The sequence below is a fragment of the Atractosteus spatula genome, chromosome 25, assembly GCF_055471065.1.
Source record: "Atractosteus spatula isolate fAtrSpa1 chromosome 25, fAtrSpa1.hap1, whole genome shotgun sequence".
In the NCBI taxonomy this organism is placed as follows: Eukaryota; Metazoa; Chordata; class Actinopteri; order Semionotiformes; family Lepisosteidae; genus Atractosteus; species Atractosteus spatula.
The window spans coordinates 7,826,839-7,854,621 of NC_142730.1; the positions used below are offsets into that span (position 1 = coordinate 7,826,839).

Genomic DNA, 27,783 nt, shown 5'->3' on the forward strand with positions numbered 1-27,783 from the left:
TCGGATTACTTCGCAGTTTTATTGAGGATTATACATTTTGTAAAACGGTACTTGACAGATATAGGGAGGCATTTCTCCAAATGATGTACTTAATATTTAAAAACGTCAGTGGGAGGACGGGTTTCATGGAAAAACGGAAGAGTCCTGTGGAACAGCTCCGAAACCCGAGGCCCTGATGTATCGCCGCCGATGTGCAGGTCGAAGGCCTGTGGGCGGGAGAGCTGAGCAATGGGATAGGGAATACTCCCTATTCCAACAGTCAGCTCCCTTCCTGGGGCCATGTCCCAAGAACGGCTCCCGGATGGCAGACAGCAGCTCCCCTGGGAACGTCCCGGCCATCCCGCCGGGCTCCGCGACCCGCGCTCCCGGCCGGCTTGACCGCGAGCAGGACCAGGTTCCGGGGAGAGAAGTGTGGATCGAAGAGTGGGATCAGCTGGCTCTCCAGGCCTGGCAGACAGAGAGAGCAGGTCGGAGAGGTGAGGGAAATCCTTATGGATCTGATGTAAAAGCAAACTGCTGTTCTTGCAGATCCCCAATTATTATTATTATTATTATTATTATTATTATTATTATTATTCATTTGGCTGAGGCCTTTATATGTTCTGCTACAGCGAAAAAAAAAACCTAATTTATTGAGGTAGAAATGTATAAACCAGGTTTTCCTAACTCAGGGAATGGGCATATTTCGACAACTTCCACTCTTTTAATAAGTTCTCTAGTATTAGGAAGAAAAGAATACCTTATATTACTCTGTGTAATATAAGGTTGCTCTCCGTGTGGTGATTAAGAGGTGTTGAAGTATTCTGTCTGATCTCCTGACACACTGCTGGTTACACAGGTGTGGATAAGGACACACTGTCTGCTGCAGGTGCAATTACTGGCATCCTGGATGTGAAACTAGGTTGTTCTCTAATTCATGGAAGAAATGACAAGTACGTGTCCTCATTCATTTACAGGGTGACATTCTTGTCTCTGCAGCTACATATATTTTCAGATGAAAACATGATCTGGGGGAATCAGACGGGGCAGATGTGCTCTCACCTCTCTCCTGTAGGTAGAGGATTCGGTCCAGCAGTACCAGCGTCTCCACCACGGGCGCCAGGAGCAGGGCCAGGCTGAAATACACCACCACCTTCCCCTGCTGGGACAGCATGGCGTCCAGACTGGCGCTGTCCAGTGGGGGATCAGCCGGCAGCCCCACCCGCCGCAGGCCCAGGCGGGCGTACCTACGGGTCAGAAGGATCTGGACGTGAATCGCGCCCGCCTCTCCGTCTTGGAGTGTGTTAAAACCGACCGGGACACATGCGTCCCGCAAAAGGACAAGGAATAGTACAATAACCAGGCTGGCGTCTTCCCTCGGCTCTACTCACTCTGCAAAAGGCAGCTCGTGCGCCTTCTTTATCGTCTGGATGCCAGGCCTTCGCAGCTGCGGTTCGATCCGCCGGATCACAGTCTCCAGCACGGCGCGGTAGCAGTGGGTCTTCAGAAGCCCACTCTCGCTGCGGAGTCGCTGGGCGTAGTCCTCCAGGGCGTGGCACGCCCCTTCCCGCGCCTTATAGGACAGCTGGTGTCCAGGCAGCGCTTTGACGTAACAGCTCATTGGATACCCAAAGCTGGGGCCCTCCCCCTTCAAGGTAGCCCCTCCTCCGTGGGTGGGGCTGGGCGGAGGTAGGACTCCGGGAGGGGTGGGGTTGTCAGCCGTGCTGAGCTTCATGTAACAGCAGGCCACAGATGTGATGCCCACGACGTCGGGGCAGTTGGCAAAGTGGCGCAGGAGAGCAGAACTCAAGTCTCCGCAGGCGTGGAGGCCGGTCAGGATGAAGCCCCCTGCTTCGGGCCCGTTTTCTGCCACTGGTGCCCCCACGTGATCCAGACAGAGAGACTTGCTGCTGGCGCAGCAGGGAAAGCGGGCAGGGCAGTTCTGTTCTGGGCTCGCAGTCAATGGACTTGCGTTCTGATCAGGATTACAGTTTGTCCGTGAGGGTTTTGGACTTGGGCAGAACTCTGCGTCTTCTCGATCCTGGTTCTGAGAGCACTCAGAGTGCACCCCTGCCACGTCCCAAGTCTTACCTGGACCAATGTCCTCTGGAACAGGTTTAAAATTCAAGCCTTCACAGCAGTTCTGGGGTTCTGATCTCAGCTGTGTGCAGTTCCCTTCCCCCCAGGCCCGGTCCTGGCAGCCGGGTGGTGTCTCTGGAGAGACAGGCTGGCACAGAGGCGGGGGCTCCTGGTCTGTGTGTGGCAGGCCGTCCTCGCGTCTCTTCTTCCTGTTCCCAGGGGTGCCAGCCTGCACACCCTGGCCCTCGGCCCTCTGCAGCAGCTTTGTGAACTCCTCCCATGATGCCCTGGGGTTGACCCACCCTGACACATGACTCGGCAAGGGGCCAGTGGGCAACAGAGAGACATGTGCCCCCCCATTCTAAAACAGGCAGCAGAAAGGACATGTTATTATGACTGGGAACCTAATCTAAAAATGGAAGGCTAATTGGGTACCACATAATCATGCCCGATACTAGAAGTATCCAGAAGGCCAGAAGTTATGGACTTTCTTCCATAAAAACAAGGCTTTCTTCCACATTGATGTGCTAAAAGATTATTAAAATGAGCCCTCTCCCCCCTAAACTTGCTGTGTTTGTGTCTCCTCCATTATGTGCTGTTTTAATAAATCAGAGTAGGCCTTTTGTAGGCCTTTAACAAGACAAGACTCTATGATTGCCTCTGATTAGAACTATATTGTGGCACTGAGTATCTCAGGCAACTGAACCAGACTAGGAATAAAATGTATTAACTAATTCTTAAATGTAAACTCCTCTCCCCTTCCCGTTATTCCTAATCTGCTATCCAGCCTAGTTTCAAACCTTTCGCTGGCTCTCCTTTTGCAGTGTGCACAGCAGCTGTCTGTCAAACTTGGCGGCCATGGAAACGAGGGCGGGGTCAGCCTCCATGCCAATCACAGACAGGCCAAGCCCAAAGGACAGGAAACGAGTCAGGTGACCCTGCAGGAGAGGGAAGAAGAGACACGCAGCCAATCAGAAGGTCAGGGGATTCACAGGTAGGGCCCACAATTACTTCACTCTGACAAATTGGAAATGACATATACAATATGACTGAACAGTCTGGAACACATGGTTAATGTCAGATTTGTAGGATGCAGAAAATTGGTCTATATCTGAGAGATCTCATATATAGAAATATAGAATCCTGGATAGACGGTGGAGGAAGCCAGATGAATTATTATGTGGTGGCTGAAGGCTTCAGGTTACAGGCTGGCTTTATAACATACATTAAGTTACAAGTTCAAAGACTTCCGGCCAAGGTAGTGATGTCCATCCATCGAATTTCTAAATGCTTCATCCAGTTCAGGGTTGCAGGTGGACCCCGAGACTATCCTGGCAAGTAACAGGCACAAGGCAGGACACATCCCCGACGGGACGCCAGTCCGTTGCAGAGGAGACACACAGACATAGGTAAACACGCACACATCAGGGAGAACATGCAAACTCCACACAGACAGCACCCCAGGTCCGGAATTCAACCCAGGGCCCCGGCGCCACCGAGCCGCTTGGCTCGTAATGTCATTTTGGTGAACTTGACGACTAGGTATTGAAATTTCAGTAAACTACCCTGCAATGCAAAGGAAATGCTGCCTTTATGTTTACCTGGCCAGACCCCACATCCACAACCTTGCGACAGTCAGTCAGGTCAGAGAGCTTTTTCACCAGCTGAGAGATAGAGAAGAGGGGAGACAGATTAACCATCGCTAAAGCAGTCCCAGAGACTTACAGCTGCTCTGCTGGATTGTATGTAAATCTTTAAATACACCAGGGGCAGAACCATTATTTTAACATCAGAGCAGTTCTCTTAGATATCTCTTAGTTCTCTTAGATATATAAGATGGCTTAGATAATGTTAAGAAATGGATGCACCACAATTTTTTCCATTTAGACTCTGACAAGATGGAGGTTTGGGGAGAACATGCGAACTCCACACAGACAAACCCCAGGAACTGAACCCGGGGCCCCAGTGCTGTGAGGAAGTAAAGCTAACCCCTGTGCCATGGTGTGGCTCATATCGGTGGATATCCCTCTCAATCTACTGCTGCTTTTGTCTTTTCCAGGCCCTAGTACTTTTATTACTGTACTGTATTTCAGCTGCATTCAAACAAGCTCTTAAGTTATCAGACCTTGTATAGACTTACACTTGTATTCTCTAGCTAATAATTTGGGTTCATATGCTACATCGGTCTGTGTTAACATTTCATTTTTTGCCTTCATCTAGATTTTCTTTTGTAAAGCACCTTGAAAGGCACTATATACACTTGGTATTTGGGATCAGTTCCCATTCCCATTCAGTCAAGTCAGGACTGGCTTGTTTTCAGCAAACACATGCACGACAGGTCAAACCCAAGCAACATGCCGCCTGGAACTGGTCCCCGAACCCGGGCCTCTCGGGCACGGGACCGTCTCTGCACGTACTGCTCCCAGCTGCCGGATCTCGTGCTGCTTCTTGGGCTTGACGTGTTTGCGGAAGATGTGGGTCAGCAAGGAGCTCTGGCAGCGGTTCTGCCGGAACTCCGCCGGCCGCCCACATCCCGCCCCCTGCGCCGCCTGTCGGCAGGGCATTCTGGGAAAGGCCAGGGCGTGTGCCGTCTCTCTGAAGGCCAGCAGCGAGAGTGGCCACACGGACGCATAGCTGGAACAGACGGGATAAGAACCATTCTTTTAACCCGGAGGGCATGAAACGGTATTTCTGTCCCGACACATCCTCCTTTGGAGGTTTTCAGCATTTCAGGTTTTTACACACCCACAACATTAGCGGGGTGGTGATTAGTGCTTAGGACTTATAACTGGAAGGTTGCAAGTTCAAATCCCAGGTGAGACACTGCTGTGAGCAAGGTGCCTCACACAGACTGTTTCAGTAAAGTGCAAGTAGGACTCTTTGGATAAAAGAATCAGACAAATTTAAACAACAAAAATGTCAAACTAAGCATAATAACACTTATTATGGTTTGTCCATGTGTTGAATACATAATGGTTGCTATTGCACCAGTCACCTTTTTTTCTTTACTAAAGCTTGAGCATCAGTGATCTGCCAAATGATCTGTAATACCTGAGTTTTAGAGTCCACTACCAGGATCTCTTAGGTGAATATATCTCCTTCAAAGGATACATGACCAGCGTCTCTCAATCACAGAACTCTCATAAATGTGAAAGCAACATGATGGCACAAAATCTGCTGTTATTCTTTGTTGTTTTAACCACAATCCCCATGTCTATAATGGTAATTATGAGTTGCTATTACCTCCTTCCACCTTTGGGGGTGCTGTCCAGCAGCAGGTCTGCTATCTGGGGGGCTGACAGGTTGCACAGGACCTCCCGCCAGGCAGGGGGCAGTGTGTCCCAAAGACTCTCACTGAAAAACTCCTGCAATGTGAAAACAAACAACAGCTGTGGGGAACTGCAAGAAAGTGGCAGGAAGCTTCCAAGAGAATACATTATTCTACAATATAGAATATATTATTTTAACATCTAGAACAGGGATCTTAAACTCAGTTCCCAGAAGTCCGGGTATATTTTCTTTGTTTCCTCCAGTCTGATCAGTCACTTAAAAAAATAACAATTATTTTCTTAAGACATTTTATAGAGGACTTTTCTTAAACGTCTCTAGTTGAATACTCAAAATCGGGTTTACTCATACCTGGGTCTTTTCCAAACTAGCGCAGTGGTTTGATACAACCAGCTCCTTAAATGCCAAATCAATCCTGGTAAAGAACTGGGGAGCAGTTTGTAACAAAATACTGTAATGTGGAGAACTTAAAGGGCCACAGGTTGACTGTACTCGAAATAGTCAATTCATTTTAAGTATAATCACGTGTGGACTCAAGTCAGTAATTATACCAACTACGGCAGCTTGGATGGAACAAAAATCCAAACCAGACACCTGGCCTTCCAGGAATGGAGTATGAGTTAAAATCGTACATCATTGGCCTGAGCAAAGAGTACTCAGTCGTGACGCAGTTCACCAGCTTCGTCGCCATTGAAGAAAGGGATGAAGGAAAGCAAGAATGCAAGAAGATCTAGATGCCAGGTCCTCCAGGGTGATAATCCACATTCTGGATTTCGTAGGTCATCTAAAATCAGCAGCGGCACAAGGCCTCAGACTGGCTGAAGGAAACAGCAGACCTGGCTCATGGGTCATTTTGGGTAAGCTTCGAGGGGGTTCAGGCAGTGGTTGGTGGCTACAAACACCTTCAGGAACAGCAGCGGCTGATGCTGGCTGGTTGGTCCAGTACCTCCATGGAAATCTCTGTGTCCAGTGGACTCCCTGGTGCTAGCTCGGCATGGGTTGTGCATAACATTTTTGTTAATCTCAGAGCTAAACCAGCTCCTCTTGATTATCACCGTACATCTTACGAGACAGTGGCTTATTGAGCACCCCGCACATGTGCACTCACGATGATATAAGAGTCGGTGATGTGCTTGTACCGCGACAGGAAGGAGGTGATGCTGGCAGCCAGGTGCTTCTGCTGTTCTGCAGAGAACGTCTGGGAACTGATCGACACGCCCACGGCAGTCATCAATGAGCCTAATGTAAAAAAAGGAGAAAAAAATCCAGAATGGGTATTTCAAACGATTCCATGTGTGGGGGAGTGAGGGGGTTGTATTTCCCATGATTCCTTGTGTGGGGAGTGAAGGGGTTGTATTTCCCATGATTCCTTGTGTGGGGAGTGAAGGGATTGTACTTCCCACGATTCCTTGTGTGGGGAGAGATGGGGTTGTATTTCCCATGATTCCTTGTGTGGGGAGTGAAGGGGTTGTATTTCCCATAATCCCATGTGCAGTGAGGGTAAGGGTTGTATTTCCCATGATTCCATGTGAAACTGTTATTTTACAGCTGGGGCTGCCAATCTAGATTCCCAAGGTTTGTTTTTTTTCCAAATCAACAATTCACCAAGGGAGTCACCAATCCCTCACAGGACACTAATCACTTAAGGGCACCCCAAAAGAGGTTTCTGCATTTTGGCTCCCCTCCACATCAGCTGAGAACATCACAGCACCGAAAATATTTACAACTGTGAGATGATGGCAACACATTCTCTTACTCAGGAATACCACAATGTAGAAGATAAACGAGACTGCCCTTTTTACAGGTGAATCCTTTTTAAACCGTTATTAGAACAACTGTTGGTGAAATCTGGGGGTTAATACTCAAACAGATCCATCCAACTGGGATTTAAAGTGGTGGGATTTCTCTGCTCTGACAAAACTATGCACGATAAAATCTATCAGACACAATTCTAATTATGACAAAACCGTATGGACACGTGAAATGCCCTCTCAGGCTTAGATTAATTGTAAAAGATTTATAGTGTATGGAAATTCTAACTACAGAACGTAAAGAATCGATTTCATTTCACCTGGATGAGATATACAACACATATACATATAAACCAGGGTATTTTCAAAGTATTAAAAGTATTTAAAATCTCTCGCTTAGCAAATATTTACAGATGTTTTGAGAATTAATACTAAAGGCGAAAGCGTCTGATTATAGGAGCATTTATTCGGAGAAATATGTACTGTAACTTTTATGCCAGTTGACGGTAAAAAAAAATAACTCTTCGGGACAGTGGAAGTTGTTTATTTTACCTCGTATACACACGGTTGTAATGGAAATAAGTTATCACAGAAAATCGCGGAAAGATGCTGCTCATCTGTTCAGGCTGCTACTTTCATGGAGTTTCTTCGGAGAACCAGGAACTACTTGTTACCATGACCTTTCACCCCGGAAATGGACCTGTTGTCAGGGGGTCATCGTAGCGCGTGTTTTAGACACGTTTCTTGTATATTTCTGTTTTGTTTTTATTTTTTTGTAAAATTGTACAGTTTAGAGGATAATATTTATGCACGTAATAATTAACGGCATTTCTTTGTATGGGACTTTCTCACATAGAACATGGTAAGAATTTTATTTTGAAGCATCTTTCCTGTGCTACCCTTCTGTCTTTTTACATCTTGTATTATTACTACAGCGACACTACTTAAGAGAAAATAAGATGGGTTTTAAAAGGTGCTTTTATAACGTAATTCCCAAAGGTATTGATTTGGATTTAAAGTTTTGCCGTGACGGTTTTGCTGATGGTTTGGTCTAAAATGTAAAAGTGGATATATTATTGCACAAATCAAAGGGGGAAATCCAAATATAATGAAAATGTAGCAATAATATTAAGCAGAAATGGTCGAAAGTGCTTGTGGGGTAGTTTAGAATAGAATAAGCCAGCAAAGTAATTTAAGTCCTCATCGGTTTTGTGATATTCGTGAACTTCTGAGATGCAGAGCATCAGAATTGGAGACTCGGTTCCATTTTGCTCGATTACTATTCGTAAATTCTTGGGATCGGGAATCTGAAAGAACTAGTCTTGACCCCCCAACTCCGTTTCTCTTGCCGCTTTCCCAGTGTAATGTACACGTTTCCGGCTTGCCCACGATGTAATGCCTTAAGAAACACATTACACCCTGACTAAAAAAGTCATTATCGTGAAATTTGTAACGCATTCAAACATGTTACTATGTAATTATTATAAACAGTTTATGTAGCAAACATCTGTAGACTGTAGATCAATAACAATATTACGAGACAAACGTGTGGCCGAGACTGATCTTTTTTTTTTTACTACCCTAGGTTAAGGAAGCTTAAGCCTTTTAATATTCAAAACGACATATTGGGCTTGCGTTTACCCCTTTGTCTTTTTTACAGACACATTTTTTTTTCTCGATCCACGATTTGTGAGATTTTCTGGAGCGCTCTGAACTCTGTCCGCTTCCTCAGACTCCGCAACGTCAGCAGGTTGTTGAAGGAGTAATTTCTGCATTTTTGCATTTCGATCTTTTGCATTCTTGCTGTTTCTCCCTCTGTAGGTGCCACCTTAGGAGTTTTGACAGGAGGAAGAAAAAAAAACGGTGGGCGTCTCGCATCTCGCTCCTCTCCCCTCCCTGTGTTGTACTGAAGGAGACCTGCGTTTTTATGGAGAGTCACAGAGTCCACATCGTTAAAAAACAAAACAGAGAGGGCAACCATCAGTTATGGACGTGTTTTAAGTGTTGTTAAAAAGAAATCCCTCCCTGCACCTTAATATTAAAATGTCACCCCCACGAAATCTGACATTTTCCATTTGTGCCTTGCCCCTCGGTGCCAGGACTGCATTCCCTGTGTGCAGGTTGGTGGTCAGTGGTCACTGAGCCTCCATTCTTCTTCACCCCTTTGATCTGTTGACAATGGTGAAGGGCTGGGGTGGAGCCGAGTCTTAATTGCCCTGCTCCGGGGGCAGGTACGGGAATCAGCTTTTTGAAGCCCCCTGAAGAAGAGCAAGCCACCTGGTATTTCTTCAAGCCCGGACCCCCCCTGACCCTCGTTAGCGCCCTGCCCTTTGACCTTCCGGCATGTCGGACATTCTGCTCAACCTGGACTTCAGCTGCGCGGGGGGCTTCGGTGGCACGGAGAGTGAGCCCCACGCGAGCAGCAAGCACGAGCGCTTCATGAGGAGCCGCAGGTACCTGGAGAGGAAAGGTTGCCTGAACAAGAAGCAGATTCCCAAGCACAGGCAGAAACACACACAGGGACAGGGACAGGGACAGGCCCAGGGACAGGGGCAAAGATTGGGACAGGCCCAGGGACAGGGACAGGGGCAAAGATTGGGACAGGCCCAGGGACAGAGACTGGGGCAGGGACAGGCCCAGGGACAGGGGCAAAGATTGGGACAGGCCCAGGGACAGGGGCAAAGATTGGGACAGGCCCAGGGACAGGGACAGGGGCAAAGATTGGGACAGGCCCAGGGACAGAGACTGGGGCAGGGACAGGCCCAGGGACAGGGGCAAAGACTGGGGCAGGCCCAGGTACAGAAACTGGGGCAGGGACAGGCCCAGGGACAGGGGCAAAGATTGGGGCAGGCTCAGGGACAGAGACTGGGGCAGGCCCAGGGACAGAGACTGGGGCAGGGACAGGGACAGGGGCAAAGATTGGGGCAGGCCCAGGGACAGAGACTGGGGCAGGCCCAGGGACAGAGACTGGGGCAGGGACAGGGGCAAAGATTGGGGCAGGGACAGGCCAAGGGACAACGACAGGGGCAAAAACTGGGGCAGGGACAGGCCCAGTGGCAGGGGCAAAGATTGGGGCAGGGACAGAAACAGGGGAAGGGGCAAGACCAGGGTCAGAAGCAGGGACGTGTTCAAGGACGGACACCAATGCCCCAGTACACCCCCAATCACACCCCTGAATCCCCCCACCCACAGCAGAACGGTTCCCGTTGCACTCCTGCGCCCAGCCGGCCACAGCTCGCTACCTCCTCCGCCAGCAACCCGCACCCCAAACCCCCGCCCCTTTCCCAGAGCCCCCCGCCCACCACCGCCAGCCCCGCCTTCCAGCCCCCCGGCGCGCAGCTGCTGAGCGAGTTCCAGAGCGGGCTGCCCCGGCCGGGCCAGCCTTTCAAGTGCGTGGCGGTGGACTGCGAGATGGTGGGCACGGGCCCCATGGGCAAGCGCAGCGAGCTGGCGCGCTGCAGCATCGTGGGCTACGACGGCGACGTCATCTACGACCAATACATCCTGCCCGTCAACCGCGTGACCGACTACCGCTCGCGCTGGAGCGGGATCCGGCCGCATCACCTGCGCCAGGCCACGCCCTTCCAGGTGGCCAAGAAGCAGGTGAGTGGGGTGGGGTGGGGGTGACCTTTTTCCTCCTGCCGTGCCCTCGATGGGGGTGCAGCTGTTTCAGGCCAGGGCTTTGCTCTTCCGTCACACGCCCAACCAGTCTGGCTTCCCCAGTGGTGGTTCCAGTCTGCCACCTGCTCCTACGCCGCTCGAGAAACAGAAGGTCCTGCAGGCGAGCCAGAGGCCTGACCCGTCAGGGTCGTCAGGCTCAACAGACGCAGAAGCCGGTCTTGCCAGTGTCCCTCCCATGCCGATGCCTTCGCCCAGCGCGACACGCGTAGCAGGAGCAGGCGGCGTGGAGTGGAATGAACCGAAGTTGGAGATTTTAGGGCCTAACGCAATCAGAAGTTAAACACCGGAGCCGGGGGGGGGGGGGGGGGGGGATTGGATGTGGCAGTGAGGTCTGTATCGCCCTGCAGCTCCCAGCTGGCAGCCCCACTGGAGCTCGGCAGGTGTGAGCCTGGCCAGTACCTGGATGGGAGACTCCTGGAAGAGGTGCTGCTGGAAGGGGTGTTAGTGGGGCCAGTAGGGGGCGCACACCCTGCGGTCTGTGTGAGTCCTAATGCCCCAGTATTGTGGGTCGGGGACACTATACTTTAAAAAGGTGTCTACTTTCAGATGAGATGTAAAACCCGAGTTCCTGACTCTCTGTGACTCCAAAAGAGCAGGGGTGTGACCCCAGTGTCCTGGCTAAATTTCTCCCTGGCCTTTACCAGTCATGGCCTTTACAGTCTCTGAACTGGCTTCATCACTCTGCTCTCCTCTCCCCTGTGCATCATCCAGGTGGGGCTGCACACTGGTGGTGGTGGAGGGGATCCCCATTACCTGTAAAGCGCTTTGAGGGGAGAGTCAGGACCTCAAACCTAATTAACAAAGTTTTTAATGAACAAAGTTGGTGTAAATCCTAATGTAAACAAAAATGTATACAGTAGAGCACACTGAATATAATTGAACAGTATGGCCTCTTGAACTGGAGACGGAGTGTCATGCAGGTCCGTTGTGTGTTTTGGTTAACCTTGGTCTCTTATGGTAAATGTGCGCCCTGTCCTTGTGCCGCTCGTTAGCGTTAGCGATCATAGAGAGTTGAGCCCTTCTCGGTGAGGAAAAGGCACTCTGCCGTACCGCTGGACTGGAAAGACAGTCCGCTCGAGGGGGGTTGGTGGGGGGTCGGGTGATTGACGAGTCGGCGGCGGCGGCGGTGGTGGGTGGGCTGCACCCACTGCACCCCTGCACCCCTGCGGTCGGTCAGCGTTGCCTCTCCCGTTGCCAGATCATGAAGCTCCTGCAGGGGAAGGTGGTGGTGGGTCACGCCATCCACAACGACTTCAAGGCCCTGGAGTACTTCCACCCGCCGGCGCTGACCCGCGACACCTCCCGCATCCCCCTGCTGAACGCCAGGGCCGGCCTCCCCGCCGCGGCCACCCCCTCGCTCAAGAACCTCACCAGGGCCATCCTGAGCCGGGACATCCAGGTGAGGTGCAGGGGGGTTTGCAGCCTTTGTCGACAGACTCTGTATGGGTGCAAGTGTGACGACTGGTCGATCGAACAGCAGGAAAGGCCGTGGGGGCAAAAACCAATAGTCTTGAACGTACTGTGCGGCTGGAAAGTGAAGCAAGTGTGCAGTTGGGACCAAAAACATGGGGTCAGCATGTCTTAACACAAAGAGTGGTGGGTGTCTTGGGCGATATGCCCAGCCATGTTGTTGTAGCTGACTTTCTGAGGGCAGGCTGACGATTACCACCAGTAACCGAGCAAGATGGGCCGAACAACATCCTGTTGTTTCTAACCCTTCCTCGTATTCTCAAAAGAACTAACACCTTACGACACTGAGTGGGAAAATGTCACCTGCTCATCCTCTTTGTCTGCCCGCTTTTACTCTTAATTGTGTTAACGAGATTTTTGCAAAGTCTGATCTGCTTCTCTGCCACAGTGTTTCACACAAAAAGGCCCAGAATCTACATCATAAAGCGAGCCAGACCAGACTCTTCTCTGTTAAGAGCTTTGAAAAGATACCTTTAGCGAAGCCTGGCTGGCTTCTCGAGTGTGAGTTTGTAGAAGGGAACTGTTTGCTCTAGGATAGACTGCGGCCAAGACCAAGGACCCTCGCGCTCACATGCACCATGGGGGCAGTCCTGCGCAGTCCTGTCCTGAACGGTTTTGCCCCTGTCCTCCAGCTAGCGAGAAGCAGAGGGAAGAGAGACCCCCCCAGGCTTCCGTACGCAAACGGCCACCCGCTCACATGTGCACTTTAAAGAGCTGCACACGATCTGTACTTTCAGATCCTCTCCATCCGTCCATACAGACCAACATGATCCGCAGCTTCCCTGACGAGTCAGAGGTTTTAAAGGCCCTGCTGTTGGGAATACAGTTGTGTATACAAGATCTGAGGCATGGCAGATGACTGTATTTTACCATTTGGTAGCAGAGTTCAGTGTGGAAAGGTATCATTTATAAATCCGAACAGTCCAGTAATCACTGTTAGTGTGCAATAAGTTCGCTTGTCTATGCGTATCTAGGGGAGAACGTAAGTAAAGCGTGTTTGTGGATTGTCCATCAGGTACACATACGCTTTCTAATGACGTATAGTTGGCTGCTTCCCTGAGCCTTTCCGGCCACCCGGATCAGGCCTGCTCCCCGGAAATTTCCAGCCTGGAAAGCCGATGCTGACAAACAAAAGCGTTTTCCGGCAATACGAGCCGCGCTGTCCCTTTCCCTTCTTACTTGTCCCTTGTGCACACATCCACGCGCACACACATGCCTCCCGTCGCCGGTGAATTTAACGCCGGAACTTTGCCCACGCGGCACCGGCAGTGTTACCTGTGTTGACGGCAGCCGCGGGGCGTCCTGTCTTTCTCTCGCATCCTCAGGTGGGGAGAAAAGGGCACTCGTCCGTTGAAGACGCCAGAGCCACGATGGAGCTGTACAAAACGGTGGAGGTGCAGTGGGAGAGCACCCTGGCTCGGAAATCGAGCACCACGCAGGATGGTGGAGGGGTTTAACGGGGAAGGGCCTGCGCTGGGGTTTGGGTGCGTCTGTGTGCCGCAGGGAGGCCGCACGGGGGTTCGTTTCTGAAGGGCAGCGCTCGCCAAGGACTCTGCCACCAGCAAAGACCTGCCCGGTCCCTCCGGGCTGACGTTGAACCTCCTCCCAGTCTCCCCCTCCTCTGTGTCAGTGGACAGGCCAGCCCTCATCAGCGCTGAAGGACCAGGAGCTTGCTGGCCAGGAGCCCCGATCCAAGTGTCCCGCAACGAATCGAGAGAGAGTTGCTGCGCTCAAGTGTGTTTCACACTGATCCGGTCTTGGCAGGGCACAGTAGGGCGAGCTGGATATAATGGAAGTGGGGCTGTGACTGTTTCCTCTCCACCACTTTGGCACAAGGTGGCGCCAGATCTCTCCCCCTCGGCACCCACCCTCAAGAGCAAATTCAGCTCGGCCTTTATGAGTTTTCCAGCTACTTATGGGAGTGAAATTCTGGCAGTGGGTGGAAAATGGCACTGTTTTTACAAGTGCTTCAGCTGTTTTCTTTTCCTTTATCTTTTTTTTTTTAACATTTATAATGGAAATATTGAAGATGATTCCATTTTAACAGTTTGATTTCCCGTTTTAAGTTCCCGTTGGGGATTGCTGGTTAATTCTTCAGTTCCCAGACCACACCTGGCAGGGCAGAGGACTCCAGCATCTTCCAAGCTCGGTCCGGCTGGGGAATGTTCTCGAGGCCGGAAGGAGCTGTTCTGACCAGTTGCTGGAGCCCATGCTCTGCGTGTCTAAGCCAGTTGGGACTTTTCTCAGCCACAGAGCACCACCGCAGGCTGGATCGCACTCTCCCTAGTCCCTCCTGCTGTGGCCGAGCGCTCATTCGAGCGCAGTCTGAAAGACCTCATCGTGACGCTGTCTTAACCAGGCGCGGGGCCAGAACGCAAGACGATGGATCGCACGCCCAGCTCCCCTCTTCTTTTTTTTGTCTTTGCAGTTTCAGGACCTTGATTTACAAAACGACTTTTGTTCTGAAAGCGGGGATTTTCTCGCACGTGACAGCATCCCAGAAAGTATTCGGCAGTTCTCCTTTGCAATTCGGAATGATCTTATTGAATTTTTTTGTTTTAAACTTGCCTGGCATAAAAATACAGATGTTCTAAGTATGTTTATGGTTTGTGGCTCTTTTTCTTTTAATTGTGTTACATTATTTTTGCTGCGCCGGGCACAAATCGTATTCTTTTTTATTAGTGCATCTAATAATAATCCTTACACTTTACATAGTTCTTTCCTGGACACTCCACTCAAAGCGCTTTACGGGTAATGGGGACTCCCCTCCACCACCACCAGTGTGCAGCCCCCACCTGGATGATGCAACGGCAGCCAAGGTGCGCCAGTACGCTCCCCACACATCTGTCACCTGTCATCATATCAACACACCCATCTGTCTCCATATCTGCCTCTTAACCTTGGTGTTTCTCCACCTGCAGCTGACCAGTCTGCGTGGCTGTCTGTCCCCTCCAGTGCTCTGTTGACAATCTGTCATCCACATGTCTTTGTGTGCTTCTGTTTTAGACAGCCCTATCACCTGCCTTTCGCTGGCAGATCTAGTTCTGTGTGTCTTTCTGCGGTTTTGTCTGTCAATAATCCAGGACGAAGGTGTCCAGGCTTGTGGGCTGGAGTCCAGGTGGGTGATTTCCGTTGCCCAGTGTCGGTTTTGCCCCCTGCCACTCCTCCCCCAGTGGGAGACGCTCAGGGCCCTGCTGGGGTATTGCCGCTTGCCAAGCCTGCCGACCCCGTGACTGACGAACCCGAGAGGTGCTTTGCGCCCCAGCGCTGACTCTCCCCGAGCCCCGATCCTGGCTTCTCCGGGCGCCTCCCCTGCCCGTGTCGCCCCATCAGCGCAGACGGCGGGCTCGAGGCCGGACACAGAGTGAGGGAGCCCCCCCAGCACTTCTGCTTCCAAAGCAGGTAAGAACACCAGCACCTGGTATCTGTGCCGACGACACCCTGGGGGGGTTCGTGATCTCCGGGCACTTGATAAACCTCGCCAGCACCTCTCGGCAGAACGTCTCCAGAGCCCTTTCTTGTGTCTTTCTCCTTCTCCGTTGCCGCCCCCAATCCCCGCTGGTGTCCCCAGAGAAACCCGGAGGCCTGGAGATCTTCTCGAAAGGGCATCTCGGGATTTCATCGTCGCCCTGCGAGTCGCCTGCACTGCCTGCGGAGAGAGTTTAGGGGAGACAGGAAGCGCCCCCCTTTCTTTTCCTGCTGTGCTTTCTCGGGCCTGGTCTCACGCGTACGGGGCTGGGGGGGTGGCCTACCGTTGGCACCTCGTATTCTCCGAGAGCCCTGCCAGGCACGCACCATGGGAAGCTCCTTTCAGTTTGCCCCGGGGGCTGATGGGAACCGAACCGGCGCCGCGGCGTTTCAGTTTTTTTTTCCCCGTTTGTTTTTTGCCGAAGATCCTCTCTCCTTCCCCCGCACACACTGTCTCCCTTTATTAGACCCGCTGGCACGACGCTGGGCCTGGGAGAGAGCGCATCAGCACTATTTCTCAGCTGTGAATTCGACACTGTCACATTAATTCAACATTTACTCCCCTGCCCTCCTCCCCCCCCCCGGCTGCCACACACACACACACACACACACCTCACCCGGCTCCCATTCCAAGCCCTTCCTGGGCCTCCGGATGCTCCGGCGACAAGAAGAATGGGAATTCAAAGGAGGATCCCCCCCCCCCCCGCCCTCCCTTCCTCCATCCCGTCTTTCCAATTCATCGCCGCCGCTGCCTCCTTTTCTTGGATCCCCTTCCGCCGGCTCTTCTTCCGAGTCTGTGCCAGGGGCTGCTTTCCCGAGCGACACCGCTCCCCCCGGGCCCGGTGCTGAGCCCCTCTCCGCGCAGGTGCGCCCCGGGGTCCCGTCCCGCTGCTCTCGACTCCAGCTGAGCGCCGTTACCCGAGCGAAGGCTTGATTGATTGATTGATTGACTGATTGATTGATTGAGCCAGCCAGCTGCCGGATTGCAATTCCTGCAAGTTTCCCCCCCTCCACCCCACTCAAAAGCTTGGGATTGTATTTAATTTCTGAAAGGTGAGAGTTAAAAGTTGAGCTCCCACGCGTTTAAAAGCTTGAAACAGTTCGAATTAGCAATGTTTTAGGCTACATTTTAGGCTTTGTTAAAGGGGCTGGGCTGGCAGCCCCTTGTGTGTGGGTGTGGAGGGGAGTGGGTGTGTGTGTGTGGGTGTGGAGGGGAGTGGGGGTGTGTGTGTGTGTGTGGAGGGGAGTGGGTGTGTGTGTGTGGGTGTGGAGGGGAGTGGGTGTGTGCGTGGGTGTGGAGGGGAGTGGGTGTGTGTGTGTGGGTGTGGAGGGGAGTGGGTGTGTGCGTGGGTGTGGAGGGGAGTGGGTGTGTGTGTGTGGGTGTGGAGGGGAGTGGGTGTGTGCATGGGTGTGGAGGGGAGTGGGTGTGTGTGTGTGTGTGTGTGTGTGTGGAGGGGAGCGGGGGTGTGTGGAGGGGAGCGGGGGTGTGTGTGTGGGTGTGGAGGGGAGCGGGGGTGTGTGCGTGGGTGTGGGAGGGAGTGGGTGTGTGTGGAGGGGAGCGGGGGTGTGGGTGTGTGTGTGGGTGTGGAGGGGAGTGGGGGTGTGTGTGTGTGTGTGGAGGGGAGCGGGGGTGTGTGCGTGGGTGTGGAGGGGAGCGGGGGTGTGTGTGTGGAGGGGAGCGGGGGTGTGGGTGTGTGTGTGTGTGGGGGAGTGGGCCTCCAGGACCAGAACCGGGACCCCTGGTCTAAGGACTGGAAGTGTGATCCGAGCCTCTGCCCGTTGGCTCGTGACGAGTCTTATAGCGCCTTTACTGATCCAAATGAACACACGACCTGCGACGTGTGGACTGCGCCGCATCGCAGAGCCTCCCCCCGCCCCGGAGGACCCAGGAAGCGGCTCTCTCCCGCAGGAGCGCGCCTGGGCGTCACTGTCACACGGAGCGATCGACCCAGTGCTGGAGCCCGAGCCCGGGACAGAAGTCGCGCCGATGTGCTTTGGCAGGATGGGGGGGGGGGGGTGGCAGCCGCATCGTTCATATGGAACTTCTTAACGTCATCAGAGCCCGGTTTGGTCTCAGACAGCAGACGCTCCCAGCCGAAGACCTGAACCGCAGCAGAATGGGACCATTATCTGCGAGCTGCGTGTTTGGTTAGCCCCAGCTATTACCAGCCCTTCTGTCTCGTAACGGGATCCAGTGGAAATCTGCACAAGTCATTACTTTGAGGTTTTTATGCAGGAGATGGTGGAATTGGGGTGGGGGGGGGGGGGGTTATGGAAAATAAGAGCAACAGCTCTGAGACTTGTAGAAAAAAGACTGAATCCCTCAACCCCCCCCGTCTATTTAATAAAGTCGTTAGCAAAAGAGTCGTTTGATCACTGACGTCTTTTTTCCTGGGGATGCCAGAGAGAGCTATTAATGGACTCTGTGGCCTTTCTCTCTTGCCTTTTCCCATTCCCAGTGTGGATTTCTGGCAATCTGAAACTCATCCCATCTGAAACGTAAGGGATAATTTGGCCAGATTAACTTTTTTTTGAGCTTTCAGCCAAACCCTGACCAGGATCCGGGTGGCTGCTTGTGTGCAGAATTTTAACCCCTTTTTCCACCATCTGCAGTGGCTGGGTCGGCACATACGAGCCACATCCCGAAAACAGGAGAACTGCAGGCAGCATATGTGAAGACAAAAAGCATTCCCATAGGTATTTTAAGTGCTTTACTCCCAAACGTCCTCACCTGCTGAGGCCCTTGCAGATCAGTACCAGTGAGCAGTGAGCTCCCACGTGTTTAAAAGCTTGATACAGGGAGACAGTTCAAATCAGCCCTGTTTTAGGCTACATTTCAGGCTTTGACTGTGTAAATAAGGGGCTGGGCTGGAGGGTGGGTCTGGTCCAGTGTGATCTGGAGGTGCTTCAATCCAATCAAGCAAATTCTAAGGCTCCTGCTGGGTTTCCCTATGGGTTTTTTTAACGCTCATGCTTTTGTGCCCATGTTCCATCCCTGTGCTGGGAGCCCCCAGGTCACTGTGTGGCGGAGATCGGAAAGGACAGGGCTTGTGGATCGGGTTCGCTCCTCTCATCCTTGGCAACGCGACGCGGGAATCCCAGGTGGAGGAGAAGCCCGTGGGGAACGACATTCCTGAGGCCCGCAGGCTGCAGAGGGGAGGTAAATCAGTAATGAACGGGCTTCCTCACTCTGCTCTCCTCCCCACTGAGAGCTGGTGTGTGGGGAGAGGACTGGCGTGTCATCCAGGTGGGGCTGCACACTGGTGGTGGTGGAGGGGATCCCCATTACCTGTGCAGCACTGTGAGTGGAGTGTCCAGAGGAGCGCTATATAAGTCTCAGCTTAATTGAAAACCAAAACTGCCCCCTGCCCTCACTTTTGTGAGATTCTGTTTTTTGCAGCACATTTTGGGTCCCATTTCTCCCCCACCACTCCCACTCCCACTCCCCGGTGCCCGGCTGGCAGGGGAGAAGCGAGCTGGCAGGGCGCAGGCTGTGCTGGCATGCGGGGTGCTGGGATCTGTGGCAGTGAGGTGTGAGGTGCTGGGTTTCGCCCCAGTGCTCGATCAGTCCACTGACGGGGTGGGGTGACAGCGCTACACCTGACGATGGGTCAGGCAGTAAACAGGACGCCCCTGCACTCCCACCGGGCCAGCTGACTCGGGCACTACTGCAGACGACTATGTCCCTGAGGTCCTGATGCCAAGGGCTTGCGGGTTTAAGCCCAGTTACAAAGGCTCTAGCGATTTGCAGACTGAATGGATGTGAAGCAGAAAATGTGCTGGAAGTGCAAACTTTTTAAAAAATGTATATAGATATCTCACTGTGGAGTTTCTAATTCGCACGTACCAGTCTACAGCAGATCCTAGGCACCTGGGGTCGGCTTCAGGGACCGAACGGGCCGACACGTCGTTCAGAAAAGGAAAGATTTCAAGATTCAAGAACGCTGTCCTGCGAGCTCGGCTGGGGGGGTTTCAAAACGAGCGCGTCAACGAGTGCAAAAATGTACCCCCCCCCCCAAAAAAAAAAAATCACCCTCCCCCCCATCTTCCCGGGGGGCGGTGAGGTGAGCTCCAGTGCCCAGGGTGGTTTTGCACTCCTCTGCCGCGCCGCCCAGTACAGAGGCCGGATTCCCAGCAGCGCTGGCTGTTTGGTCTGCCCCCCCCGCTGGTGCGCCCGTGTTAAATTCCTCCCCAGCCTAACACTTGGCGATCGCTGCCGGCGGGGCTCAGCGGTACAATGCTGCATTCACGCTGCGGCCCGACTCCTCCTCCTCCTCCTCTTCCTCGGCCCCGCAGTGACTGCCCCCAGCGGCGTGAGGTGCGATCCGGGCGCAGCTGGGGTTTCTCGGGTGAGGGGTCCCGGCAGTGTCGGGCTGAACAGTGGACGGGGGGCTGCTGGGTAGGGCCGCCAGTGAGGACCTGGCTCAGCGTGCGTGTCACAATAATAATAATAACTTTATGTATATAGAGCCTTTAAAAGTGGCTTCTCAAAGCGCTTCACAGAACAAAGACAACAATAATACACAGAGAGAGGAGATTGTAGAGGCGGTCTCGAATACAGAGAGGCAGACAGAGGACCAGCTCAATAAAAGCCCTTCTACAAAAAAGAGGTGGTTTTAAATCAGGATTTGAAAGTATGTGGCGCCGCTTGCTGCTTAAATTGCCTCCCCCCACTCTTATGGGGGGTGAAGTACTTTGAATTGAAATAATTAAGCAGCTGGTTGATTAAAGCCCAGAGAGCAGCAGGAATGACGCTACGACGGCCTCTGGCCTGCTGGGTCCTGTCCATCTATCAGCCGCGGTCAGATACCGTCGAAAGGGGGGGGGGGTTACTGAGCACTGAAGCGCCCGTTTTCCAGTCGGGCGGCCGGGGGTCGAGCCTTCGCAGGTCGCGCGAGGAGGCCCGCGGGGGGGGCGCGCGCCGGCAGGTGTAGCGCGGCGTGCGCGCGCGCGCCTCCGAGCCGGCGGTGCTCCGCGAGACTCCAGGCGGCTCGAGCATCGTCTGCAGCATCAGCAGCTCGCGGACGCGCGTTCCGCACACACAGGCTCCAACTTTCCCCCGTCCAGCTCGCCCTCTTTTTTTTCACATTTCTTTCACACACTTTTCTTTCTCGGGATGTGTGTGTGTGTGAGGGGGATCTTTCACATTCAAAAGGGCTTCCGAACTGTTGGCATCCGTTTCCCCCCCCCCTCCTCCCAGCTTTTTTTAAACTACTCTTGGACTGCCAGCGTGATGTTGAATTACGAATAGATTCATCAAGCGGCGTGATTACTCCTGGCAAAAAACATCTTTTTATTTTCCTGCCCCCCCCCCCCCACCACCACACACACACACACTCCCTCTCTTCTCTCCCCCCTGTTAGGAAAAGAAGAAAGGAGGTTTTGTAGGAGTAAAAAAAAAAGAAGTGGGCAGTTCATTTTTTTGGGTCCTCTCTCCCGGTAATTTCTCTGCCTCGCTCTTCCTCGCCTCCTCCTTTCTCATCCTCCCGACCAGCCCCGGGTCAGCCTCTCTCGTCTCGCGCTGTCCTCGTGCCGGGAACATTCCCCGCACCCGCCGCCGCATTGACCGTCCGGCTCGCGCTGCACCAGCGCGCGGAGGGGGCGCGAGGAGCCGCACCGGCCCAGGACACCTGCCGTGACGGAGCAGCCGCCTCCGGACAGACCGCTTCACTCACTCGCTCGGGCAGGTACCCCGGCCTCTCTCTCTCTCTCTCTGGTTTTTTTACTTTCATCGGCTCGTCTGGAAGTAGCACTGCCGCGACACCTAAGCCGGGGCAGGTGAGACATCCACCTATTGCGTATCACGGAATTAGAGAGCAATTCCTACACGACTTATGACGTGAGGAGACGGCCGTGGTGCGGTTTCTGCTCCGTTCCGACCCGCAGCTCCCTCGCCAGGGCCGGTTCGTTATTCCTCGAGTGACAGTTCCCCTCCGTGGCTTCCACTCGGGGTGTCGGGGCCCCGCGACCCCAACACGCCCGTAAGCGCCGTCGGCTTGGCTCCGCGAACGTCGCGTTTGAGAGGCGGTTAGGCGTCCGGCTCCAGCTTCCTGAAAGTTTACCGTGTTTTCACCACGGTGCGGAGTGTGCGGGGGAGCGCAGCGAGGTAACGGCGGAAGCCGAGCCTGAGGTGACGCAATCGGCCGGAGACCCCGGCGAGGCGAATGCGTGCTCTGTAAGCCGGGAGTCGGGAAAACTTGGAAGACGTTGATCACCGGACGTGCGATCGAGCGACTTATTTAACTGGAAAGGTGTGTGTGTGTGTGTTGGGGCGGCGGGGTTACGCAATAATTTATCGGCTCAGAAAAAAAAAACGCAGTTATATGTATTATTCACGGTTTCACACGCTAATTCGGCCGGGGCTGAATTGTGGGGCAGCGCCGGTGTGTTTCTGTAGCTGAGAGAGATACAACAGCCTCCCTCGCGGGCCGGAGGTTCAGGAATGTCCTGGAAGGAGCTGTGTGACCCCCCCTCCCCACGCCTGATTCTCACCTGAGCAAGGGGGGGGGGGGTTCCCTTTTCTGGACTGTCCGGCCCGCACCTCGGTATTAGCGACCCTCCCCCGGGCAAGGAGGCAGGCCGATAGACAAACGAGGGTCTGAAGTTGGCGGAGGAAGACGTGTTGGGAACGTCAGGAGCGCAGCCTCCCCGCTCATCCGCCGTCTGCTCCCTGCGTGCGGCTGCGGCGGGAGGACAGGGGGTGTCGGGAACAGCGGGGACGGCTTTCCTGAGTTGAGTTCGTGGGGAGCGGGGGCTGTTCTGTCCTGCGTGTGCGTGACGCGGTGGACTGCCCGCTTCCTGCCGTGGGAGACAGGCGAGGACACCGCTGTCCCTCAGTTTGGCTGACGTATTTGTTCTGAACGCCGCGTGTGCCCCTCTGAGCAGCTGGGTGGTCAGAGAGACGCGTCTGGCGCAGGGGCACGACAGTCACGACCCTGCCCCGTATTCGAACTCACAGCCGCCCAGTAGGAGACCCAGTGAGCCGACCCACTCTTCCACACACTCCCAGAGCTGTTTGTTCTTAAGAGCTGATCCAACCTGCTTATCCATCCATCCGTTTTCTAAACCGCTTTATCCCATTCAGGGTCGCGGGCGAGCTGGTGTCTATCCCAGCAAGCAACGGGTGCAAGGCAGGGTACAGCCTGGGCAGGACGCCAGTCCATCACAGGGCAACACACAGACACTCACACACTCACACCGGGGGCCAGTTTTCCCAGAAGCCAATTAACCTGGACTGTGGGAGGAAACTGGAGCACCCAGAGGAAACCTTCACATGGGGAGAACATGCAAACTCCACACAGACAGCACCCCCAGTTGAACCCAGGGCCCCAGCACTGCAAAACAGCAATGCTAACCAGGACCCCGAGACAAAAAGTGCCCTGACATAGGCTGCTGCACCCGTAGGGGAAAGACTGCCACCTACTGGTCTCCCTGTGTTACTGCATGCTGGGTTTTCCCCCATATCTGCCAGCTCAATGCTGACCAGCCCCAGCCTCTCTGCAGGTGACGGAGTCAGACTTCAGCACGACGCGCTTGGCTGGAGCCGCTTGACAGGCATCAGACTCCTGCGCCACACTAAATAGCTTCCCCCCCAGCCGCCAGGGCCACCTGTTCGGCAGACGCAGCCCTGTGTGTTCAAGGAAAGACGTTCAGGGTGTTCAGAATCTGAGAGGAGCGCCGTGCCGTGGTGTAAAGAGGTTTAGTGAAAACTAAATGCATGCCGGATCTTAAAACTCTCTGTCCAGCTGCACAGACGACCTCGAGTATTCCGAACGCCCTGCGTATGCCGCTCCTTTTCCAGCGAGCGGAGTGCCGAGGGAGGGAGCGAGGGACTTGAAGATCAGTGCAGAGACAGAAACCCCAGTGCGAGCCTCCCACGCACGCCCACACACTTTATAAGAGCTGTGAATTGCACATGGAGGCCGGACACCGCGGGGGTGTCTGTGGCTGGCGCAGACAGTCGATCAGGCTGGGCTCGGCTGGCAGGGTAGTAGTCTGTAGCAAAGGCCAGGCTCGTGCGGCTGACCTGCAGCAGGGTAGAAGGCTCGCGTGTTAAATCGTTGACCCTGAGTGTTGCCGTACTGAAGACATGGCGGCAGGGGGCTGGTTTATTCGTGCTTATCCACTGTAACGAACAGGGAAGGGGGGGTCAGGCTAAGAGAAACGGGACAAGAAGGAGGAGCCTGCAGTGCTCATGGGAAATCTCGTCTTTTTGGCCCACAGATACCGCCTGTCTTTCCATCCACCCGCCCAGTTGCGAAAGGGAGCTCAGTCTTTTGACAGCCAGGCACAGTGCAGTCATCTGGAGCGCCAGCCAGCAAGCAGCAGGTCGACCAGCGAACCCAGGTTATTGCTCTGGTTACAACGCAGACGATTGTGCTCGAGGAGTAAGTACTGCGGTTCAGTATTTCGAGATTCCTCAGTGTCCCTACTCCAGACTGAAGATCCTCAGTACCTTTCACCTGTCTACATATGACATCCCTTTCATACTTAGATAATAAGCTCACTTTATTGGCCATATACAATTTCTTGCATTAGAAATTTGTCTTTTAGCATACCCCAACTTGCTCTCCATGAGATGCACAGACAAGGAGAGAAGCTGGGGGTCAGAGCGCAGGGTCAGCCATTTATACGGCACCCCTGGAGCAGCTGGGGTGAAGGGCCTTGCTCAGGGGCCGAACAGAGTAGAATTCCTCTGCCGGCCATTGGGATTTGAACCGGCAACCCTCCAGCCACAGGCGCAGATCCTGAGCCACAGATCCTGAGGCACAGATCCACCGCCCCGAATTCCTCTGGCCACTCTTCTTCAAACTCTTTCGACGAGCCCATCATCCTGGTGTGGTGACCCCCTGAATCACTGAATCACATGCAGTGCTCCGGGTGAAGACACACCTTCGTCTGTTGGGTTGACATGCTTTCAGACCCCTGAGTGGTCCAGGCAGTGAGGATTCCTGTTGAGGGAGCTGGTTAGTCTCCTGAGGTTCAGAAATCAGTGGTTTGAATCTGAGTTCCATCATCGTGAATCCCCCTAGGATGCAAATCCCCTAATCCTTGGTACAAGATACTGCAAAGTGACGGGGGGGCTCAGTCCTTCTTCCTAGGTGTGTTGGACTGCTGCGTATTAATAGCGAAACATGCTTCAAGAAGCCAGAGTGCTTTTGAATAACGGCTTAAGGCAAGCTATGTGACTAAGCATTTATTAATTTTTTTTTTCAACCAGTGTGATGAGACTTAAAATCTCACAGCTTTGCAGATGCACAGCTGATCAGTTAGTTCTGAGCTCCCAGGCTTGGAGCTGCTCCTGTTCATGAGTCATAGAAACTGGAAAGATTAGGAGGAGGGGGGAGGAGAATTTCCCAAAAATAACCTCGCAAGAGGACAGACATTTCTTCAGATACCTGTAACTTCACCACTAGCCCCTCAAAGTCACACCTTCAGTTTCCCTGGCTCAGCTGCAGGCACCGCGCAGGAAGATCCCTAGTTCTAAATGCAGGCGTGTTGTTTTGATAACGGATGATTTCAGGGCCTTGGCCTCCATTTGTCAAGATGGTTCAAGAGAGTGTTTGTGAGAAATATCGAGGTCAGGTGAAAGGGACAGGAAAGTTCTGAAATGATATGACAACAGCTGCTTGTAAAACCCCTGTTCGGACGGCACCTTACCTAACCATAGTCCCCAGAACGCAGAGCTGCAGATTGTTGGCTGCTCCCAGAACTGTCTCTAAACAGTTTTAAATCATGAGCTTTCAGCCAGGGATTCGGGGATCCCCTAGGATCCTTGGACACAGACCAGGGTGTTCCCAGGAACAGAGGGAAGAGGTCAGTGATCCAGTGTAGCACAGCGGTGCCGTACCATGGACTCATGACCGTGCAAGCGATCAGCCTGCAAATTGTTTTTTGTGACTGAACAGATGCCAGATGCTGTATTGCCAAGGGAAAATAATCCTCACGCAGTTTGCAGTGGTGCTCTTGTTCAGTCCAGACGTGAAAAGAAACATTGTCTTCTGCGATGTATAGATGCAGACGAGCTGGATGTCTACATGCTCTTGTCAGCTGTGGGTGACAGGGCTCCTGTGAGCTCTAGCATGAACAGGTCACATGGCTGCAGGGTGAAAGGTGAAAAGTGGAGGTCCTAATTGAAACATCAGCCTTAGGATTTTCCAGGCAGGAAATAGAACATCCTTGATCCTTCAAGGGAAAGAAATGTTCAGCTTTATAAATATGTAAATGCAGAAATAATAGATTCCTTAAAAACGTTAACCAAAACCAGGTTTCTTTGAAATGTGTTCTTGCAGAATACCCTTGTACACTTTGTACACAAACAGGCTTCACTTGTTTGTTTTAATTCTGTGCAGTGTAACAGTGAGTTTTGTAGACGTACTCACAGTACAGACCGTAACGTACTGGCTGATGAGACTTGAGGCTAACTGACGCCGTGGGAAGACAACATAATTGACACGGTTCTTTATATTGTGACCATAAGACTACTGATCTTATTATTCGGCCAGCAAAAAAGACTTCGAACTGTTGAGATCCAGGTCCCTGTTGCTTATGGAAAGAGGTCAGGAAACACAGAACCCCCAAAAGTGGGGGAAAAAAGATTTTCCATTCTCTTCATTTGCCTCATCCCTTCCCTGAGGTCCGATGTGCATTCTCAAAAAATAATCTTGTAACAGTGGTGAGCACTGCAGTTAACGCTGCTGCAGGGCCATAGCCCTCTTGTCATGTGGTCATTCTTGTTGGACAAGGTTACATGCACTTTGAGGCTTCTGTGTGTGTGAGCAGGCCATCGGGATGTGGGATGAATCAGAAATGAGGTATTCCTGCCAGTCAGCACTTCTAGGCTTTTTTCCCACTAATTGTTCCGGTGGTGGGGTGGGGGGGAGTCCAGAGTGATGGAGCTGTGTCACTGGGGCTGAGGCGCATGGGGAGGGGGGAGATGATGTGGCTGGTTGGCATAAGATGAGAGAAATGAAGACTGGTACTGTGGAACAGCAAGGGCAGGCTGGGGTGATGTTCACAACTGAGGCACTGGGAGAGACAGAGGGAGGCAGTGTGGGGTTAGTGGTGAGAGCTGAGGCACTGGGAGAGACAGAGGGAGGCAGTGTGGGGTTAGTTATGAGAGCCGAGGCACTGGGAGAGACAGAGGGAGGCAGTGTGGGGTTAGTGGTGAGAGCCGAGGCACTGGGAGAGACAGAGGGAGGCAGTGTGGGGTTAGTGATGAGAGCCGAGGCACTGGGAGAGACGGAGGGAGGCAGTGTGGGGTTAGTGATGAGAGCTGAGGCACTGGGAGAGACAGAGGGAGGCAGTATGGGGTTAGTGGAGAGAGCCGAGGCACCTTGGTATCTTTAAATCAAGAGCTGAAGGAAAATTGCTTTCTGAATAGGACTCTGTTGGAGTGGAGTAATCCTGCTGGTTTTCACAGACACCTAGCAAGCTAGATGGTGAACTGTGGCTCCAGTATGATCAGTTCAGTCTCCTGACAACATTTCCTCTGCCCAAGCCTGTTGGGTGTTCAATGTCTGTCTCCAGCTGGCTTGACTGGCCCAAGCTGCTGCCTGAATGCTAAGGCGTTTCCCCTCTGTTCTCGAAACTGCTGAAGAGCGCTCATCTGGAGAGCCAGAGGAGTGGAGGCCCACTGGCCCCAGTTAAGTCACTCAGTATTCCAGACAGCCTGTTCTTTGTAACGATGCCCTGTCTGAGTACTTCTGCGGTTCAGATCTCCTGTTCCCAGCTCTCCCACAGTCTGATTCCTTTCCCCCCTGGCTGATGGAAATGTGGTTGGCGTGGACGTGGGCCACTCCGTGCAAGAGGAAGGGAGTGGGGAAGGATGAGTGGGTGGAGGGGGAAGGGGTAAAGCAGAGAACGTCCCGTCAAGGTCCAGATGCAACTCGTGCACAGATCACAAGTGGAGCAAAACTGAAGGAATCCATCCTGGCCCTGGCTTCCAAATTCAAGTAGAGCAATTTGCAATTAAATACCACACCCTCCCCGTTCTTGCAGTTAGTGAAGCATTTTTGCATCATAAACGTTTTCCTCTAATTTCACTCTTGACTTGGGTATGAGTTAC

At 53.0% G+C, this 27,783-nt stretch overlaps 3 protein-coding genes across 3 annotated transcripts in view; 2 read left to right on the forward strand and 1 right to left on the reverse strand.

Annotated features, from left to right (window-relative positions):
• mettl25b (methyltransferase like 25B) lies at positions 1-7,767 on the reverse strand. The gene is made up of 9 exons (XM_088905556.1): positions 7,650-7,767; positions 6,455-6,585; positions 5,302-5,423; positions 4,476-4,692; positions 3,660-3,722; positions 2,859-2,996; positions 1,371-2,419; positions 1,042-1,226; positions 1-447 (listed from the first exon to the last, which is right to left on the reverse strand). The coding sequence occupies exons 2-9, from the start codon at positions 6,575-6,577 to the stop codon at positions 260-262; spliced, it is 2,085 nt and encodes a 694-aa protein (XP_088761682.1). The 5' UTR covers positions 6,578-6,585; positions 7,650-7,767; the 3' UTR covers positions 1-259.
• A 20-nt stretch (positions 7,768-7,787) lies between these two features.
• isg20l2 (interferon stimulated exonuclease gene 20-like 2) lies at positions 7,788-14,843 on the forward strand. Its single transcript, XM_088905558.1, has 4 exons — positions 7,788-7,959; positions 8,919-10,700; positions 11,977-12,177; positions 13,574-14,843. Exons 2-4 carry the CDS (start codon positions 9,441-9,443, stop codon positions 13,703-13,705), a joined length of 1,593 nt encoding a protein of 530 aa, XP_088761684.1. The 5' UTR covers positions 7,788-7,959; positions 8,919-9,440; the 3' UTR covers positions 13,706-14,843.
• A 9,096-nt stretch (positions 14,844-23,939) lies between these two features.
• bcan (brevican) overlaps positions 23,940-27,783 on the forward strand; it is a 29,031-nt gene continuing 25,187 nt past the window's right edge. Inside the window, exon 1 of the mRNA XM_088904936.1 lies at positions 23,940-24,103. The gene's annotated coding sequence lies outside the window, so the exon portion shown is untranslated. The remainder of the gene's footprint in view (positions 24,104-27,783) is intronic.